Source organism: Panthera uncia (genome assembly GCF_023721935.1).
Source record: "Panthera uncia isolate 11264 chromosome C1 unlocalized genomic scaffold, Puncia_PCG_1.0 HiC_scaffold_3, whole genome shotgun sequence".
In the NCBI taxonomy this organism is placed as follows: domain Eukaryota; kingdom Metazoa; phylum Chordata; class Mammalia; order Carnivora; family Felidae; genus Panthera; species Panthera uncia.
This window is the reverse complement of record NW_026057584.1, coordinates 38,107,240-38,128,834: the sequence shown is the minus strand read 5'-3', so window position 1 is coordinate 38,128,834 and position 21,595 is coordinate 38,107,240. Positions and strand designations below refer to the sequence as shown.

At 38.3% G+C, this 21,595-nt stretch overlaps 1 protein-coding gene across 4 annotated transcripts in view; it reads right to left on the bottom strand.

Moving 5' to 3' along the window:
• Positions 1–3,558: 3,558 nt before the first annotated feature.
• ANKRD44 (ankyrin repeat domain 44) overlaps positions 3,559–21,595 on the bottom strand; it is a 343,412-nt gene continuing 325,375 nt past the window's right edge. For 2 of the 4 annotated variants that reach the window (XM_049615946.1, XM_049615945.1), the window contains one exon: positions 3,559–7,796. In XM_049615946.1, coding sequence (XP_049471903.1) covers positions 7,522–7,796 — 275 coding nt within the window. In that variant the 3' untranslated portion in view covers positions 3,559–7,521. The remainder of the gene's footprint in view (positions 7,797–21,595) is intronic. The other 2 variants (XM_049615941.1, XM_049615942.1) reach the window with 2 other exon arrangements.

The window sequence follows — 21,595 nt, the reverse complement described above, 5'->3', positions numbered from 1 at the left end:
GGCAATCTAGCAACCACTTAAAGATTTTGCCCAGAGCTACAGCAAAAAAAGAATATGGCAGTTTAGTGAGCTTAGTCCATTCTTCAGCATGCCCAAAGTGCAGGAGGATATGGCCAGATGCTGGTATGGATTGCTTTAATTATTTGGAGGTAGATATGAATAGTAGGAACCTACTAGTCTAAAGCTGGGTGTCTAGAGCTAGATGTGTCACTAGGTTGAGAGTGGCAACCAATTCTTGTGGGAATTGATAAAAGTTTGGTACTGTTACTGCTAGAAGATCCCAAGCAAAGTGGGAAATGTGGTCAGAAAAAGAATTCAGTCCTGAAATATCGAGAAATCATGTTGTCAGGGAGAATGCATGCATGGCAACCTATAAGGACAACAAAAGCAAAATAAACAAAACCAACCAACCAAAAAACAGACACCAGTCAGAACTGTTACTGAGGGATTTGCTCTGGGAACCTAAGAATAAATCAAATAAAATTCAATCCACACCAAGTCTGACTTGTTTCGTGGGCCAGTATCCACTGTCACCTTGCATGTTTTATGAATGGTCTTATTCACAAATTTCTAAACTGAAAAAGAGTCCAACACAGGGCTATGATGTAGCATGTATAACACCTGACACCAGGTATTATTTATTACTCGAGTGTGGATCAGGTAGCTCAGATTTTGAAATTTCTAGTATTTTTCGGTGTTGTTCCTTCCACCATTTAATTACCACAGAGGGAAATATTTAAAATTATTAAAGTTTTCTACAACTCAAGAACAGGTAAATTTTCAGCCTAGGACTTGAGAAAGCAGCAATCAATTATTGTTTTTACTTTGGGGCACCTGGGTGGCTCAGTCAGTTGAGCATCCAGCTTTGGTCAGGTCATAATCTCATGGTTCGTGGGTTTGAGCCCTGCATCGGGCTCTCTGCTGTCTCTCAAAAATGAATCAATGTTTAAAAAAAAACTTCCACTTACCGGAGGTAGGTAATTTCCACTTACCAGAGGTAGGCATTGATAAATTTGCCCTGTATCCTTCTTGTCTTTCCCCTATGCACATACATCTTCTTTCTAGACTATGGAATCATACTACATAAACTGTTCCACAGTTTGTCTTTCATCACTAAATAATTTAAATTGGATATCTCTGCATGTCAGTAAATAAAGGGCTGTATCCATTTTTAAAGGATAAAAATACATCATATTCCACTATTTTGATGTAACATTATGTATCCAATCCCCATTGATAGACATTTGGATTATTTCCAATCTTTGATTATTACAAATAGTGCTACAGTTAACATTCTTATACATTCTATGTACTTATACAAGCTTTTTAGGAGATAAATTCCTAGAAATGGCATTGCTTGGTCAGATGGTATATGCATTTACATTTTTGATAAATATCTCCCAAATTACCTCTAAAATGTTTACATCAATTTACACTCCCACCAATGATGACTAAGAGTGCCTGTTTCCCTGCCTGCTCTCCAAACTGTGTATTCAGGCATTGCCTGGTGAAACTAGAGAATGTGTCTCTTGCTTCCAAGATACATGGTGATAAAGGCCTTTCCTTGTGCTCTGATTTTCTTTTCTCTTTACTTTTCATAACTGAGGTTTAGTCCTAAGATAGGAAAAAAAGAATATGCCTCTTTGGTTTTCAGGATGTTCCTCAAAGATCCATGAATTCTCCAAGTTGTGAACACCTAGCTTATAAGCATTTACATCTTACAGATAAACCACTCATCTGGATACAAAAGGCAACCACCCTGAGGCAGGAAGATGCTCCCTTTCAGATTCTAGAGATGGAAAAACACATTCTGCATGTCTCCTTAGAACTTCTCATTCATGCAGGCATGCAAGAATCTATGCATTAGTTCCTATTTGTATGCATGCATTCACCCAATATTTACTCTAAGTCTGCTCTGTTCTGGGTACTGTGCTAATGACTGTAGCTATGGGAATGAAATACAGTCTGTGCCTTGGAGAAGACCACAATCTAGCTTAATGACAAGACAAAAGGAAACTATCAGTTGTAATTGAGAGGGGAAATAATGCTTTCATGTTAGTGCAGGGCGCAGCAGGAGCGATGAGTGGGGTGACTACACAACTGAAGGTGAGGGCTGCGGAGAAGACCAGGAATATGGTTCTGGGAGGGCCCAGGCAACTATCACATCTAACCCGGTCAGGGAGGAAGTGAGGGAGAGGCTGGGGACTGGGCACCCTGATGGGTAATCTTTGACTAGCAGTTTCATTAACAGCAGAAAGTTACATTTTGTAAATATGGTTTTGCTCTACTCTTAGTTTTTTTAATGAATATTCTTGAATGAAAAAAAAATTTCCACCTTGTCATTGCTGAACAGAGGGAAGCTGGAAAAGATAAGGAGATTATGATCTCATCTATCAAAACGTACAAGCGACTCAGTGCCTCTATCCCTGTGGGTTGGCAGCTGCACTGTTTCACCTTGTTGACCTACATGAACCCTGTGGAGTTGGGGGGGGGGGGGTATAGGAAGCCAGGAGGGTGAGAGTCAGTCAGCTCTAGAATGAACAGTAATCCCATTTTATGGTATTTATCCTAATTAGGTATGACCTTTATCATAGGTCAGAGGTGTGGACAAATACACTTATTGATAATTTACAAGAACCAAACTTGGAAACAACCTAAATGTCCACACACAGGAGATACATGATGGTAAGTCCATGAAATGGAATGAGACAGGGCCATTACTGTATTAAATCATAATGTATCATCTTGCATTAAAATCTTAGTTCCAAAAACTATCTGGTAAGGTGGGAAAATATTTATAATAATGTATTAAGTCAAAAAAGGAACATACAAAATAGAGTAACATACAAAATACAGAGTAAACCCACCTTCATAGTGACAATGAATTTTTTATATTGTGTATGTTTTTCTCTTTGTGCACACACACACATACATACAGTTGCATTTACATAATACACACAGATATGTGTTTATCTTTTCTATCAGTCAGGGTAAGCTAATTTATGTTTCATTAACAACATGAAAATCTCCAGAGCTTACAATAACAAAGTTTATTTCTTCTGATGCTGCCTGTCCATCTCAGGTCACCAAGAAACCCATAAAGATGACAGAGGCTCCATCTTGAGACAAGCTTCTATGATTGCAAAAGCATGAGTGGACTTTTAAAACTTCTGCCCAGAAGTGACTCACATCATTTCTATTCCTGTTTCATTGGCTGAAGGAATATGGCCTCATTGGACTTCAACTAGACAGGGAAGGGCACCAAGTATTTTTGAATAATATTATAGCATACCACATCCATATATCTAAGCATTAAGAGGATGGGGTAGGGATGGGGAAAGAAATTCACTTAAATGGTTATCACAGTGTGATGAGAATATAATTTAAAATAGTCTCCATATGCTTTTCAGTATTTCCTAATTTTGTAAACGAACATATATTACTTCTACTTTTTGTTTTCTTTATTTACCTAGGAATACATTACCATATTTTGTAAATAATTGAAACACTATGGAAGTATAGAGTCAGTGAAACTCCACCTCACTCTATCACTCATATCAACTCACTCTAATCCCCAGCCCTTCCAGATGTAATTATTCCCAGAAGTAATCACTGTTTATGGTTTGGTGTATATGCTCCAGACTGTCTTTGTATATGCATTCACAAACATGAATATAAATACACATGATTTGATTTTATGAGAGAAAAAAATTAAAACAGCATGTAAACTGAGCAATATGCATACTATTGTAATAAACCACTTTCTTAAAGAAAATGCATAATTCAACCATACCAGTTCAGGGTCCTTAATAGCTCCATCCCAACTCATGAATTCATCTATAGGCAATCCATGCTCTGCACTTCTCTGTATTTCTTACCTTCTGGTGGTTTTTTCAGTTGCCTCTGTCTTCCACTGCTGACTTCACTTTGGAACTTCTGTGCTTTCCACATTTTACTTCCTTACTTCCTAACCCTGACTAAGGGCACAGTTCTCATTGTGCCTATTTTCTTGTGATCCTACTGCTGCTAACTAGCACTGCCAGGCTCCAGCATCACCAGCCCAGCTGCTCCCCTACTGGGAGAAGTATGTGGGGGGATGTGGGACTTAATTGCTAAGATCATGAATCTCAGCGAGCTATGCTCAAGAAAATGTGGAATAATGACTCTCATGGTGGGGTGTTGGAGTTTGGTGGTTTGGAAAAGCCACCATCATGATTTTAATTTGGAAAATAATATGGAAACCTATTGTTTTTACATTAGAAACTTTAAAACTAAAGCTTGCAGTTGAGAGTACTATAGTAATGTCAACAATAAGGAACAATAGTCAACAATAGTCAACAGCAGGGAAAATTGGGTATATGGTATATAGGAACACTCTGTAACTCTTGGAATTTCCTGTCAATTTAAATTTAAATTAAATTCTGTGAATTTAAAACTATTCTAAAACCAAAAGTTTTTTAAAACAAAAAACTAAAGCTTACAAAATCTTATTGACTGGTGGAGAGACTCAGAAGTCACAGAGACTCCCAATCAGGGATAGTCTCTGAAATTCTGTAGGAAATCCAGATGTATAACCTCAATGCAAATATTACATAGACTAAAAATTCAGAAATAATCAGAAAAGTAATCTATCCTGAAATACACCCCCAAAGACAGAAATTCCAGTTGTGAACTAGCAAAGGAGTGGAATTTAGATTTAGATGATAGGTTTTATAATTTATTATTTATATCCACTTACTTCCAAAAGATGTATAAAAATTGCTTGCAACGAAACCTCATATCAGCGGAACAGTTAAAATAAAAATATCGGAGAAAGGCAGAACAGCATTTTTCAAAGTGTGTTTTATAGAATGGGAATAGGTATCACGTGAAAAATAAAGTTCATGTTCAAATAAGCTTGAGACATGTTTTAACAAAATGAAACAATAGTTCCTCTTTTCAGAACTTTGCAGAGCCTTTTATGCTAACGAACATGGTGAATGAACAAAAGGAGTAAGGTATATGCAAGGCTCCCTGATTAGAGCATGCTTTCTGTGATGATGAAAATGTTCTATAATCTGCTAGCCACATTTAACTGTTGAGTACTTAAAAGGTAGCTAGTACAGCTGAGGAACTGAATTTTTTATTTTATTTAATGTAAATTTAAGTAAGCACAAGTGTCTACTAGCTACCATATTGGCCAGCACAGAGTTAGAGCATCCCAAAGTCAACCTTCCAAATAATGCACTCTGGGAAGCATATATAAAGAGCAACCATTTTCAAACTTCTTTTGGTCTCAGGATCTCTTGACACTCTTTTTTTTTTTTTTTTTTTTTTTTTAAGATTTAATTTTAAGTAATCTCTACACTCAACGTGGGGCTCGAATTTACAACCCCGAGATCAAGAATCACAGTCCCCACTGGCTGAGCCAACCAGGTGCTCCAGGATGTCTTTTAACACTCTTAAAAATCAATGAGGACCCCAAGGAGCTTTTGTTCATGGAAATTAACACTGAAAGATTTAAAAAATATATATGCACTAATTCACTGAAAAATAGCATCCGTCGTTTTCCTTGAAGTGACATTCATCTTCAGGAAAATCACTGCCAAATACCCAAGTCTGAGTAATCACAGTCATCTCATCAACTGTATATTTGAGTAAAAATGGTTTTCCGTGAAAAAGTCGCTGATTCAGCTAGCAGCTCAATGCAACAGTGCTCTGGCCATACTTGAACATGCAGCACAAGTGCTCCAAGCCTATTTTCATACCTTTAAGGACTGAAGTTCAATAAAATTGATAACTTTTACTTCATCATTTTTTTTTTTAGTGCCAGTATATGTATAGCGACAGCCAGTATAGTTCCATCACACTGACATTGGTGCTAAGACAATGGCAGTTTTACCTGCTATAAAACTTGTTTTGCACCATTAGTGAAATAGGCAGGTAATTTTAGAATTATTATGAAAAACGTTTTAACTCAGGAAGTCCTTCAAAGGGTCACTGGGATGTCAAGGGTCTGCAAATCATGTTTTGAGAAAAGCTGGTATAGAAAAAGAATAAGGTGGGGAAGGATGGGCAGGAGAGGATATAATCCAGGAAACTGGGTCTTTCGTTGAGATTGATGATGATATGGAAATGTTGCAGTTCAGAGCAAACTGTCAAGAAAGGATTCTTGAGATACCTTAGATGCAAAAAAAGTGGTTTTAGGGACAGGACCCGTGGGCAGAAAGAGTTGCACTGAGGTTGTGATGGGTGACTGATAATGTACTTTAAGTTGGGAGGGGACTAGGCCTAGTGTAAGTCTCTAGGAATTTGGAAGCAAGGTTTCCAGGACCTTGAGGGGCTAGCTGTTGTTAGGAAAAGGTCATTTATTACTGTTTAGTAAACTTTAATTATGAGACCCTTCAGATGTATATCAGGGGGCCCTATGCTTGGAGGCTGATTGTTAACATATATCTTCGGGGTTAGAAATAAAGGAAGTTTCTAAAGGAATTTTTATATGTTAAAAGAGACTTAAAGATTCAGGAGGTCAGGATCATGTTAAGCTAAGATTGCCTTTTGCCCTTAGCAAAGTATTAACATGGAGGCAGTTGAGTTCCTAGAGTTGCTCTGCCTGTCTCAAGGACTTGTCAGTGGGATGTACGTTGTAAGGAAGTTTAATCTAATTTTTTCTTTTGTCTTTGTTCTCCACATCAATGAGAAAATTGGTGAGTGTCCAAACTGTTTATTATGCATGCTTAGGTTAGAGGGACATGGAGACGTCCAAATAGAATCCATCTTTGGAAGCAGGTAGTTGTAGCAAATAAAAGGAGGTACCAATCATTATATCCCCACAACTGGATTGTCATTAGCTATTCATTTAAGAATAACTAAATAGTATGAATTAGTCAACATAGGGTTCCTAGAGCTAATTCTTCACAGATGACATAAACTGGATAATGAAACAAGTTAGAACACTATTTCCTTAGTGTTGGTCTGCAAAGCAGGGTACTTTAATTTTGTACAGCCCAGAGCTCATTTCAAAATATGACCAAATTCTTTTCACATTCATTCCCGAGTTTCCACTTCTCTACTTCCTCTTTGTCTTATAACTCAGAACAGGATTATTTTTCCTTCCCACATTAGTAGACTTCCCTTCCATCAGGAATGTCTCTTTGTCTCCACACCACACATGGTTTCTCCCTTCCCTTTCAATGAGAACTTTGGGGCTTACATTTTGAATTATTTCTCCTACTTTTACATCCACCCTCTCCCCTCTCACTTTTGTCCAACAGGCAGACCATAACATGTGATGGGAAATGGGGGACAGAGGTAATTTATTCAGAGGCTGATTTTGCATGCTTTTGACTCTTCCTTCTTTGCACAGCAAAGTTCTCTTGTTAGTGATTCACAGCATTGTTACTTTCAATTAAAAAAAAAATAAGCTCCCCTTGGAGAGTTATTGATGATAGGAACTTAATTTAACAATAAAAGAAATAATTTGTGTTCTTACAACATTTTTCCTGAAAGAATTCCAAAGAGCTCTGGAAATACTACCTAGTTCTAATTCCCACAGAAAACACCCTTGTTTTCTGTTTTTAGGTGGAAGGGGAGTTTCCAATACCTTGCTCCCAGTAAGAAGATAGAGTGTAATTCCCAAGGGGGGAGGGCGAAGAAAACCTCTCCCATCCCCCACCACAGGCCTTGCAGCCTCCAGCGGAGTAAACCCCTTTGCATTGGGTGGCTGGTGTAAGGCACCTTCCGATTCCTAACTGCTCCTTCAGGGCTTCTGTTATGCAGCTGACCCATGGATCTTGAAGGGTTAACAGCCTGGGTTGCTGTTTAAAAAAAGAGAAAGAAAAGACAAAGAAAATGTGCAATTCTGTTAATTTTTTCAAAGTGGGGACTGGAGAGTGTTCAAGAATAAAAAATATTTGCTGAAACAAGATACTAGTGCCTGCTTTAAATCATCAAAAATTAGATCTTTAAAAAACTACGCAAATAATTATATGCAATAAACAACATAGGACTCAATTTTATACAATGGCAATAAAAGCTGATCCTACAAACAGAATTATCTATATTAAAAAATTAATAGATAAAAAGTGTTGAGATTAAGAATCTGGAAAATAATTCTCACAGTCTTATGTTGTTTCCTAGATTAAGTCAATGGCAACTTAAAAGACTTATCCCAAGAGGAAAAGTAACTATGAAAGGATAGAAAAGACCAAATGTGGAAATGGAGCTCATTGATTGAGAACACTGAATTTTCTTCAAGGTTCCTACTGAAATTGTCCCAGGAATTGGTTTCACAGAAGGCCATTGGCTGTGTCATAAATATGCCATGAAGATGCACAAATGAATTGTGTCTTTTCACAACGTCAGCTTTATCCAGTCATAAAGCAAAGTTGACCACCATTATAAAGCAGGTTCAGGATTCCAAACTCCATGACATTTCACCATGTGATTAAACTTGTCTTCTTACACAGCACACAAAGCAGACCATAAGACAAACCACATAACAAACAAGATAACACAAGGGTCTGGGAAGTAATGAACCAAAAGCAAAATCAGTTTGTGGGCGTGCAGTAGAGATAAGGCCTCAGTCTGGTCCAGGTCAGCTCTTGGCACCTACTGCTTATTAAGTGCAAGCAGTGGAGGATCTCAATTCTATTCGGGAATCCATTGGGCAGAGCCTTTGGTCGTGTCTGAAGAGTCTGACAGTTTGCTGCAAAAATCCTCCCCTTTTTAAAGGGATTTCATTGGTCTTGGGCCCCTGCAGACCTCCACTGCTTCTGCTTGTTATCAGTTCTGGGTGCCAGCTGATGCTGGTCCTGGTGATATCTCTCACCTTTACTTGTGTCATTGCTTGACACAGGCTCCTGCTTGACATGAGAGACTCCATTTTGCTCCCTACGGGCTGGAAAAGTGGGAAACCAGGGAGATTGTGTCTTACTTCAGAGATAACTTTTACTGCATCATTATTTTTCCCTGCAAGTATGTGACAGTGTAGAGTACTGTGACTACCAGTACAGCACCAGGATATAAACATGATTTATGGTAGGGCACCAGCAGTTTTTGCCACTATAAAGCTTGCCTTGGATACTCTGGACTGGCCTGTTCAGTGGGAGAGGAGTATGAAAGAGGGGATACACAGGGTGTTCCAGTGTCTTTCAATAGCTGCACCTGCCCCATTCAAAGACACATTCTGAAGAATATCCCTTTCTCAGATCTCTGAACATATTTCCTTCATTTGGCACCTTGAACTGGGATATCATCCTTGGATGTCTCCTGGCCACTGATCTCACAGCTTGTGTTCATCTTAAGCCTTTGGCTTGCCTTTCTCTTGGCATCGCATTAATAACTATTCTCTCATTGCCACGCTTGTCTCACTTCGATTTGGCCTTCCATCCAGAGCACAGGCCCCTTTGCTTATGTTCCAGCCTGTGGGCACTCCTCTCAGCTGTTGGCCTGGCCTTGAGGACCTCTAGTGTTTGAGCATAAGCAAAGTGACACCATCTGGAAATGTTCATTAATGCTAATTTGGAAAACTGGGACATTTTGTTGGAAGGAGCCAAATACGACATACTCATGCACATTCATACATTCACTTATTAAGTAATTCAGGCACTGTCTTAGGTACTGGAGAAATAGACATGACCTAGAAAAGGAAGCAACAGATACATGCATGACCTAAATAATCCCAGGGCTCAATGTGGCTTATCTCTGTGTGAGAGGCACAATATTCCGATATTTATTTATGTTTCTCAAAGAATATTAAAGGAGTCCCGATTCAATTCCCCATATTTAGAGATTTTGATTATTACCCAGAGGCTTTCATATGCTAATCCTCCCAAGCCCTTTCCATGTCTGTTTTTAAAGCACCAGAAGAGACCCAGAATTAGGCCAACCCAAACTGTTCTTTGGCACGTGGCAGGGAGGAGATGGGGAGTGAGGAGCATTGACACAAGAATATTTCATCTTCATCATACATATAATCACATCATTACAATGGTAAGTGATATGATCAACCACTGCTACTGGCGTGTGCGCAGTGCCTCAGAAACAGGGAAAGAAACAATTATTTCTGCCTTTTGTCTTTCAGGTAAAACTTTAGGAGACATTTGAGAAGTGACATTTGACTGAGGTTTGGAAAGTTGAATCCAACAGGCATAAAAGGGGAGGTACGTTCTAGGTAGGAGGACTAACACATATGAAGGCAGCAATATATGCGAAGGGGAGGACTTCAGTCCTTTCCAAAATGCCTATAGCGTAGGGTGGCTGAGCTGTACGAGTGATGGAAAAGGAAGATGAAGAGATGGGCAGGTGGTTCAGGCTAAAGAGCTTGACTTTTAAAAAGTATAGATTTTGGCAGCAATTTTGAAAAAAGATTGAAGAAGGGCAAGACTGCAGTCAAGGAGCTTATTGGGATGTTATTTCAGTAATCTAAGTGTCCTTTGATGAGGGTCTGAAACAGGAGTACTGGATAAGGAAATGAGGTAATTGGTCCAAAAGACATTTAAAAGGCACAGAAGTATTAAAAAAATAAAAAAAAAATTTTTAGAAGGCACAGAAGGAACAGAACTTCATAACCCATTGTATAATTATAGCAAAGGAGAGGGAAGAGTCAAGGATGTCTGTCTGGTTTTCAGCCTGGGGACGCAGGATGAATTTTGATGCTATTGAATATCATAGCTATAATAGATTGTTCAAGGGTGAGAGGAAATAAATGTGTTTGAGCACCCATGAAACAACAAGCTGGTGGAGATGGCTGTACATGTAGTGCTTGAAAGACTTCTGAGCTATGGAGCGTATTGGCCAACTGACATCTCTCTAACACTATCCTGTCATGATGAGTGACAGCCTTAATTCTGAAAGTCTCCAGTAAAGGGACTTTACAATCGGTCTTGTATCCATCACTTCTTTATTAGCTCTACATTTTCCCCAGTCATTCTTCATGACCCTAAATTTGTCATGCAGCAGTTAAAACCCACGTATTTTCTTGCTCAGAAGAGGAAGAGCACATCTTAATCTCTTCTGTCTGGAAGAAATTCTTTCGGTGGAACGACTAATGGCGCAGTCAGCCTCCAATCATGTTTATTTCCCAGCGTATGCAAATTCCTAGTTTTCTGCTTCAGATGTTACAGGCAGTTGGCAGTTACTCTGTTGACCAACAGATCTAGTCTAAAAACAAAAAGTTGTTAGAACTGAAAGGATATGAGAAATTACTGACTCAAATCTCCATAGTTTACAGTTCAAGGTAACCTTAAACTATTTAGGTTGTCTTTTACTCTTCCAAAAAGGATGTGTTTCTCAATTCTTAACGTATCTGTGGTTTTACTGGAACATCTCCAAGTTTTCTTCATTCCTCTCTAACTTTGAAACTTGGAGCTTGTGCTAATGAGTGGTATTAACCTACCACAAAATAGAATGACTAAAATTTACCTCCTAGTTCCTGTTGTGCATTCAAGCATCTTTTCTTTTTAAAAACTTTATTGCAAAAACAATAAACATAAATGTAAACATAAATTCAGAACAGAAGTCGCCCACAATTCTGGCACATAGTTAAATCAATGTTTTAATTTGTCTATATTATATTTCAGTCGTTTTTCATATATACGTTAAATTTTTATCTATTTTTGTGATATAAAACAATTTTATATTCTACATTTTATATTTTCACTTAACATTATGCCATGCACATCTTCCCATTTAACTGCAATTTCACCACTATCTTATACCCTCCTCCTCTAACATTATAGGGTAAGTCCTGCCATCATGCAGCAGATAGATGCCAATAAACATATATATGGATTTTTTTGTTGATGTCGGGATTATAGCTATAAACATTTCACTGAAACTTGCTTGTTTTAAACCACACTTAGTACTGCTTAACCACACTTATTATTTTTAATAGCTTAATATCATTCCATAGTAGGGATATAGCAGAATGAATTCAAATTGTCTCCCATTTTTTCTTTCCCACTAACAATAAATGCAACAGACAGGGGTGCCTGGCTGGCTCAGTTGGTAGAGCATGGGACTCTTGATCTCTGGATTGTAAGTTTGAGTCCCACATTGGATGTAGTGATTACTTAAAAATAAAAGCTTTAAAAAATGCAATAAATATTTTGGCATGTATTTCACTGCTTTTCTGAGGGACTAATAGTCAACTTGTAGTTGCTAGAAAAGTATACTGGCCAGCAGTATTGGCTTTAGACTGGTGTCCCATACTAGAAGGCAATGCTCTGGTCCTTCTCCAGTTGTGTTCCTCCCTGTGTGGCAAGGAGTCTGTGGCTGAAAGACGTGCCCGATTGTAATCTGTGACCTTCTATTAGACTATTTTGATATCTAAGATGCTGCAATTCCCTACCCAAAAGTATTGACTCTAATAACAGAGCTACATGGCTCATTTTCCTATGTCCATCCACTTGAGGGTAACTTATGCCACCATTGCATGCCACCCCATAGGCCTGAGGGGTAACCAAGGGGCTGAAGGTATAAACAGAGCTTGGTTGTGCCAGCAAGGTATCCATATACGTATGTAAGACTCCTCTTGGTGAAGGATCAGGCTGTAGGTAGGAAGAAAATGGAGTCACGAGCCACAGGTTGAAGGTGGGAGGCTACCTTCCCTATGCTACAATGGTCTGACTTAGAACTCCAACAAAGGCAACATTTTTATATCTAAACCGGTTCTTCTAGGTTGTCATGAAGGCATATTTGTCAAAGTATGGTGAGAGAACATATTTTATTTAATGATTTTTTTAGCTTGTTTTTTTTTTTTTTTTTCACTTTTAAGTATTTCAACATCTAGTATAAAAGCTTCCACTTATACTGTTGCTCAGGACCTGAGAATGTTAGAGGCAGGCCTATTGGTGTCTGTTTTGATTGTTGTCTTGTTCTGATTGGTAGGCATTTGTACCATATTGGCTGTTAAATATTTTAAATATCACCCTTGCTTAGCTGCAATTTTATTTCTGCAGCATAGATTCCACAGGGTAGGACTGATTGGTAAAAGGGTTTGTTTAATTCTAATTTTAATTAGTATTATCATATGCCATATTTTATCATTCACATTTAATGTCTTTAAGATCAGGATGCATCTAATAATCAAAGAGAAGAAAGTATTGTATCATTGTTCAATTGGCAGTATTCTCTTCCTTTGATAAGATAATGGTACATCTTTGCTATAGACTGAATGTTTGTATCCATTCAAAATTCATATGTTGAAATATAATTTCCATCATGATAGTATTAGGAAGTGGTGCCTTCGGGAGGTTATTAGGTCACGAGGCTGGAGCCTTCATGAATGGGACTTGTGCCCTTGTAAAGAGACTCCAGAGAGTTTTCCTATCCCTCCTATCATGTGAGGGTACAGAAACAGGGAACAGGCTCTTACCAGACACCTCATCTACAGCACCTAGTCTTGGAATTCCCAGTTCCCAAGCAGAGAAATGAATGTTGTTCAAGCCACCCAGTCTATGGGATTTTTGTTATAGCAGCCTAAATTGACTAGACAGTCTTACAATTGCTATCTTAGATTTGATGAAATACAGTATTGTCCTACTGTAGCAGTTCCCATACCCACTATCACTGTAGGAGAGTTCCTGTCTTTTGGTCTGCAGCAGGTGGTATCACTCTTTTTAAAACTTTTTGTCAATCTTTTGAGTAAAAAATAATATAACTCTTGCTTTAACTTGGATTTCCCTACTTACTAGTGATGTTGAGATTTTTAAAAACATACTTATTAAATATTTATCTTTTTGTAAATTAGTTATATACTTTTTCAATTTTTAAATTGTGTTTTCTGTGTTTGTTACCAATTTATAGATATTATATTATAGACATTAAACTTTGATCTGTCATTCTGTTGTAAACAGAAATTATATAGAGGAGAAATGCGATGCAAGGGAATGGTTGGTGAGTCACCCCACAGTGCTGGGAGCCTTGATGTTCAAACCAGTCATTCTTTGACATCTTCCCTCCTGGCTTCCCATGGAAAATCAGGAATTCTACATGAACTGTGGGAGATGTGATCCAGTGACTAATGAAATCAGAGGCCTTGGTTCCCCGACCCCTGCTAAGGTTAGATGGGGAGAAACAGAATCCAACAATGTATAAAACATATTATACACCCTTACTAGATGGGATTTATCCCATGTATCCAAGTTGATTCAATATAAAAAATTAATGTAATGCTCACATTAATAAAGGACGAAGGATGAAACCACATGATCAATCATCTCAAAAGCTTCAGTGAAGCATTTGGCAAAATCCAACCCCCTTTAATAATTTAAAAAACTCAACAAACTAGAAATAGAAGGAAACTTCCACAAACTGATAAGGGGCATCTGTAAAAACCCACAACTAACCTCATATGTAATAGTGAAAGGCAGGATTCTTTCCCCCCAAGATCAAGAACAAAATAATGATGTCCATTCTCACCAGTTCTATTCAACATCATACCTGAGCTTCTCATTAGGGCAATTAGGCAAGAAAAAGTAATAAAAAGTATCCAGATTGAAAATGAGGAAGTGAAACTATCTCCATTTTCAGATGACATGATGTTATATATAGAAAATCCTAAGGAAACCACTAAAAAACTATTAGAAATAATAAACAAGTTTAGCAAGTTTGCAAGATACAAGATAAATTTTTATAAATCAATTGTATTTCTATACATTAACAATGAAAAATCTGAAAGTGAAATTAAGAAAACCATTCCTTCAACAGTTGCATCAAAAGGAATAAAATACTTAGGAATAAATTGAACAAAAGAAGTGTAAAACTTTCACAGTAAAAACTACCAAACACTGTCAAAAGAAAGACCTAAATAAATAGAAAGACATTCCATGTTCATGGACCAGAAAACTTAATATAGTAAATTGGGCAATACTCCTCAAATTGACTTACAGATTCTAAATGTAAGAGCTATACCTATAAAACCCTTAAAACAAAACATAAGAGTAAATCTTTATAACTTTGAATTAGGCAGTGGTTTTTTTTTACATATGATACTAAAAGTACAATTTTTGTGCCTCAAAGGACACAATCAAGAAAAAAAAATAGAATGGGAGAAAAAATGTGCAAATCCTATATTGATAAGGGACTTGTACCTAGGATATATAACAAGTTTTTACAACTCAACAGTATAAAAGTAAATAACTCTACTTTAAAATGGGCAAAGGATTGAGGGGGGCCTGGGTGGCTCAGCCAGTTAAGCCTTAGACTCTTGATTTTGGCTCAGGTCATGATCTCACAATTCGTGAGATCAAGCTCTGCATTGGGCTCTGTGCTAACAGTGAAGAGTCTGCTTGGGATTCTTTCTCTCCCTCTCTCTTTCTCTGCCCCTCCCCCACTCGTGCTTGCGAGCTCTCTTTCTCTCAAAATAAATAAACTCTAAAAGAGAACATTAAAAAAATAAATAAAATGGGCAAAGGACTGAATACACATTTCTTCAAAGAAGATTTAAGAATAACCAATAAGCACACAAAGCAATGCTCAACATCATTAGTCATGAACCAGAAATGCAAATCAAAACCACAATAAGATATCACTTCACACCCACTAGGGTGGCTGTAATAAAAATAAATGGGAAGTAAGATAAGGGTGTGGAGAAATTGAAACTCATATATTGCTGATGGAATGTTTGGCAGTTCCTCAAAAAATAAATCTAGAGTTACCCAGAAATTTCAGCAATTCCACTTGTACGTATAAACATAAGAAAACTGAAACACAAGTCCATACAAATATCTGTACACAGTGTTCATAGCAGCATTATTCATAACAGCTCAAAAGTAGAAACAACTCAAATGTCACCAACTGATGAATGGATAAACAAAATATGGTATATCCATACAATCAAGTTGTTATTTGGCTATAAAAAGGAATGAAGTAATGATACATGAAAAAACATGGAAAAACCTTGAACACTTTATGCTGAGAAGCCTGTCACAAAGGACATACATTGAATTATTTCATTTATACGGAATGTCCAAAATAGACAAACTCATAATGATAGGAAGTAGGTAAGTGGTTGCCAGGGAAGGCGAGAAGGAGCGGATGGAGAATGACTGTTAATGTATATGGGGTTTCTTGTTCGGGTGATGCAAATTTACCAGAATTAGATAGTAGTGCTTGTTACAGAACTTTTTGAAATCACTAACAATGATTGAATTTTATACCTTAAAAGAGTGAATTTTATGGTATATCAATTATATTTCAATAGATCTGTTATTGAAAAAAAAGTGGCTGCTGGTTTTGGACCATAGTTTACCAACCCCCTGTTGCATACAAATATTTACTGTCATAGAAGACATTACCATGCTATGGTAATTAAGATTATGAACTCTAGAGTCACCTAAATTTGAATCCCAGATCTGCCACTAGTTATTGTGTATTGCTGGGGGGTTATAATAACCTCTATCTTCTAGGTAGGGTGAAATGGGTTGATACATGGGAAGCACTCACAGCAGTGCCTGGCACAGAAGAAGTATTCAGTGGGTATGGGCTATTTTTATTATTCACTCTGATTGAAAAAGTAGCTCGACTAATTCGATAAGATGATTTTTATTTGGTGCTCTGGTCAGAACCAGCAGCTTAATAAGAATGTCCTCTGTTCCCCATCCAAGTCACTATCAGATCATGAGGTTGGCAGCCGGAAAAATGAGGATGGATCATTAATATACACTAGAAAATATGTTCTTATCTCTAGGAAATATTGTTAGCACCCTGAAGGGCTTTTCTTTTTCCACATCTAAAATATATTGTGGGAAATTAATTAGTTTTCTCAATCTAATTTCTAGTGTCAGCTGTGACATCACAAAGCAAACTCCCAGATGGTACCAACTGAACCCTTTATCAGCTTTGTTAGCACTGATGCCAAAATGAAACTGGCCCAGCAGCCCCATCAAAATTTACATGCTAATGGGTAGACCCTTGTGAATGAAGTTAAGCAGAAAATGAATCATTAGGTAACATTCCTCTAGCAAAATCATCCTAGATTTTAAGTAATAATGAAACAGCAAGGAGTAAACTCAAGACTGAAAAAGAATGTAAAATAGAAACATGGCATGCACTTAGAAATGGAGAAATCATTTCTAAAAAAACAAGAAGTTCAAAGGGAAATTATAAACACAAATTAGCTTTCTCTCCTTTTAGTTGAAAATTGAGATTTTCAGGAACAGTTAACATTTTAAGGCAAATTTCGTTTTCACTTAAAGAGCAAGACAGAATTCCAGTGGTTTTAGTCTTTTGTCTTCTGTGGAAAGCCTACTGCTAAGTATTCAGTTTGTCATTGCTATTACTAAGATGTTTGATCCATACACTCCTTTTGTTCATTCTGTGGCTCTTAACCATCTGTCATGTTTTCTGGAGAGCATCATAAACACATTTAGGTTAAACCATATGGTCATGAAACCTGTCATCCTATTATAACGAAAGTCTGGTTGGTTCTTTTTCTTGTGTTTGTTTTTAACAGAAATGCACTTGACCATTCTTCTTTAAAAGCATCATCCTAGGGGCGCCTGGGTGGCGCAGTCGGTTAAGCGTCTGACTTCAGCCAGGTCACGATCTCGCGGTCCGTGAGTTCGAGCCCCGCGTCAGGCTCTGGGCTGATGGCTCAGAGCCTGGAGCCTGTTTCCGATTCTGTGTCTCCCTCTCTCTCTGACCCTCCCCCGTTCATGCTCTGTCTCTCTCTGTCCCAAAAATAAAATTAAAAAAAAAAAAAAAAAAGCATCATCCTAATCCTGGAACCAAACTTCAGTCTGATAATAAATCAACTCTGAGTCTACAGCAACTTAAAGTAAACAACCTGAATAACAGATGTTTTGAAATGGCCAAATTTTCTCATCAATTTTACTCAAATACTATGTGAAATGGCTTTGGGGCCTTCATTATATTGGCCTCCTCAGTTTTTACTTCCGCACCTCCAATGCTTTTTCCTTCAATCATCCTAAACTACCCACTCTTTAGGTTTGTCATCATCAAAACTGTGCCACCTCTGAAAGCCTTACCTCAGGCATCCCATGTTTAGCTCATCACCTCTGATGCTACAACTCAGCAATTCTTCCATCTTGCCAAGACCTTCAGTTCAGTGACTCTACCCCTTGTTCATTCTCCATAACCTCCCTCATGACTTCACTTCCTTCCTTACCCAGTTTAGAATCCATGATCCATATAACCATATCTATTGAAATCACCATAGTTCCATAGCTCCCTTGACTCGCCTCGCAAAGCTCTATCCCTTTTTAAATCCTACTATGTACTTATTCTATGCCTGTACCCAGACATCTGATGAAAAACCCATCAGGATGACTGGTATCATTTAAATTAATGGTAATAAATCTCAAATGTACTAAGCCCTAATCAGCAATCTTCCTTTGCTGCTCCGAAATGTTCCTTCCAAAATTACTTTCCATCGTTTCCCAGACCTTCTTCCTGCTCTCTTCCAGACACTCCCTCAGCATCAATATGATAAAACATGTCCTATCTTAAAAAAACAATACTCGCTCCGGTCTCCAGAGCTTCCTTCAACTACTGCCTTGCTTTTCTTTTTCCCTTCAGCTTCTCTGCTTTCTTTATCTCCTCATCCTATCCTCTGGATTGTTGCCCCCACCACTCTGATGCATCTGTTCTTACAAAGATCACTAATAAATTTTATGTTGCCAAACCCAACGTCACTCTGTCATGTCTTATTTGAGTTCCCAGAAGTGATTGAGACCATAGATACAACTGAAGCTCCTTTTTCCATGACATTCTTTTCCAGGGTTTAGAGATACCTTGTTCTCTTGCATTTCCTCCTTCCTCACTGGCCATTCCTTTTTGATGTTCTCTGCTAGGTCCTCTCCTCTTTCTGACCTCTAAATGTTGGTGTGCCCATGGTTCAGTGTCCTTCTCTCTCCCTATTACTCCCAAGGCAATCTCCCATGGTCATCTATAATTTCACATGACCCAAGCCCCAGCCTCTCTGCCAAACTCTAGACTATTTACTTGACATCAAACCATCAGTAAGGTCAGCCAACTCTACTTTCAAGAATACTCCAAAATTTCCTCATTCTCTCCATTTCCCTTGTTGCCACACCATTCCAAGCCACCATGTTTACTTGTCTATTCTATTGCAGTGGCCACTGAACTGATCACTAGGGTTCCTCTCTTTCTTCCTTACAGCAGCTAGAATGATCTTTTAAAAACAAAATAGGACCACAGCCATTTTTCTCCTTAAATTTCTTCAGTGGATTTTTATCACATTCAGAATAAAATAGAAACTACTTCTTCTGGCTCATAAAATTTAATAAGATCTGGCTCCAGATTGCTGTTGAGCTCATCTCCTACCCTACAAGTCTGTAGCCACACTGGCCCCATTTCTGTTCCTGGAACATACCACATTCACTCCTGCCTTTGGGTGTTGGCACTGACTGTTCTCTTTCCTCTGGTCTTTATATGGTTGGCAACTTGTCATTAAGATCTGAGCTTAGATGTTTGTAAATCTTAGGAATCCCGACTATAAGAAATATGAGTTATTCAAGTTCTCAAACTTGCTGGGTGCTTTCAACTGAATATAAACATGGGTAAGTTTTTTTTACTCCAAGTACCACTTCACTTCACTATTTTTTCCTTGAAAATTATAAAATCCTTCTAGAATTTAAGTTTGCTTCATTAAATCGTCATTTATCTTTGTGGTGGTAGCCACAAAGATTAAAAAAAAAAAAGTATCCTAGAAATTGTGTCTACCAATGCCTAGAGAACATGAGAGAACATGAGACAATAGTGCTTTGTTGCCAAATCTTGCTATGTGACTGTGGGCCAAGTGCCCCATCGTTGTGAACAGGATTCCCCCACCTGGACGTAGATACGATCACACCCTGCTGAAGACAAGGAAAGTATATCTGCATACATGCATTCGTGTATTTAATAACAAAAGAATTAAGTGTCTCAATTCTGCGCAGTAGTTTCTCCTCTCCACTCACTTGCATGTGCTCTTTTCTGGAAAAACACACAATCAGGGACCATGTTGTCAACATTGCTTCTGAAATTCTTTTTCTTTTTTTTACAATTTATTTTAATAGTTTATTTTTGAGAGAGAGAGAGAGAGAAAGGGCATGAGAGAGGACAGGGGAGAGGCAGAGAGAGAGGGAGACACAGAATCTGAAGCAGGCTCCAGGCTCTGAGCTGTCAGCACAGAGCCTGACGCGGGGCTGGAACTCATGGACCGTGAGATCATGACCTGAGCCGAAGTCGGACACTTAACCGACTGAGCCACTCAGGCACCCCTGAAATTCTTTTTCTTAAACTTGTAAGTGCTCTTTAACAGGTATACATATTTGAGCCTGTTTATGCAATTCCTGTGAAAAAAGAGTTAAAAATATGGCTGGCTTCACAAATAACAAATCGATGAAGAAATGATTCAGCAAAAATGGTGAGGAGGCGGATGAGTTGTGAGGTGGCAGAGCACCAGCACTGAGGACAGGGTGGTCGCACGCTGGGCTTGGTGGGACGTTTGGTGGTACCCCTGGCCTAGTAAATGCTAATACAGTAAATGCTAGTAGCAGTTTACTCACACCCACAGTTACTGTGCCAGCCCCAGAGCTCATGTTTCCAATCACCCCCTGGAGTGCTTGAAAATTAATGAATGGCACAGCCATTACCTTTGCTGCTTTATATTTTACAGCAAATGTATCTTCAGTATGAAATTTGCCAGAGACAATGCATAGAGCACTTTGACCCACAACATTTTTTATGTTATGTTAATAGCTTTTTAGTTGAATGCCTTTGTGCCTTGCAAGCTAATTCTGGAACACATGAAATGTGTTCAGTGAGGGGCGGATGTACCAGGATCTAAACCTGCTGAATGGAATTAGAAGGATCCTTTGACAAGCGGTTTGGAGACAAAGTGCACCAGCAACGTTCAACAATACAGCTACTGTAGCAGAAGCCATCGGCTCCTTTCTGCTTGCTTATGACAGCACAGGTGAAATTAGGGGATCCCTATGTTTTTCTTGAATTTAGGAAGTCAAGTAAACAATTTCCTTAGCAAGACTGGGAAGAAGTTATTCTAGGAGGATGCTATGCTCTGGAAGGACATTGTGATAGATCCAGTGAGATAAATAGCTTCCCAAATAGTTCCCAGTGATTACTGCCTCTTGGTAGTCAGACCCTTTGGTCCCTTGAACATGGAACAAACTTAGTGATTTGCTTCTTATGAATAAAATATTATGGAAAAAATAACGAAATTTCACTTCAATATTCAGTTTAAAAGCTGTCACTTCTGGGGCACCTGGGTGGCTCAGTCGTTAAGCGTCTGACTGTTGATTTAGGCTCAGGTCATGATCCCACGGTTCGTGAGTGCCAACAGTGCAGAGCCTGCTTGGGATTCTCTCTCTCTCTCCTTCTCTCCCTGTCCCTCCCCATCTTGTTCTCTCTCCCTCTCAAAAAAGAAAAAAATAAATAAAACTTAAAAAAGCCATCACTTCTGTCTTACACTTTCTCCTTCTGGCTTTTTTTCAGCTTGCTAGCTCTAGTGAGGTAAGCTACCAGGTTGGGACCTGGCCCTGTTGGGAATGGAAAAATTTGGCATGGAATTGAAGGCAGTGAAGAGCCATCAAGAAACAAAAGCCCTCAGTCCAACAACCCATGAAGA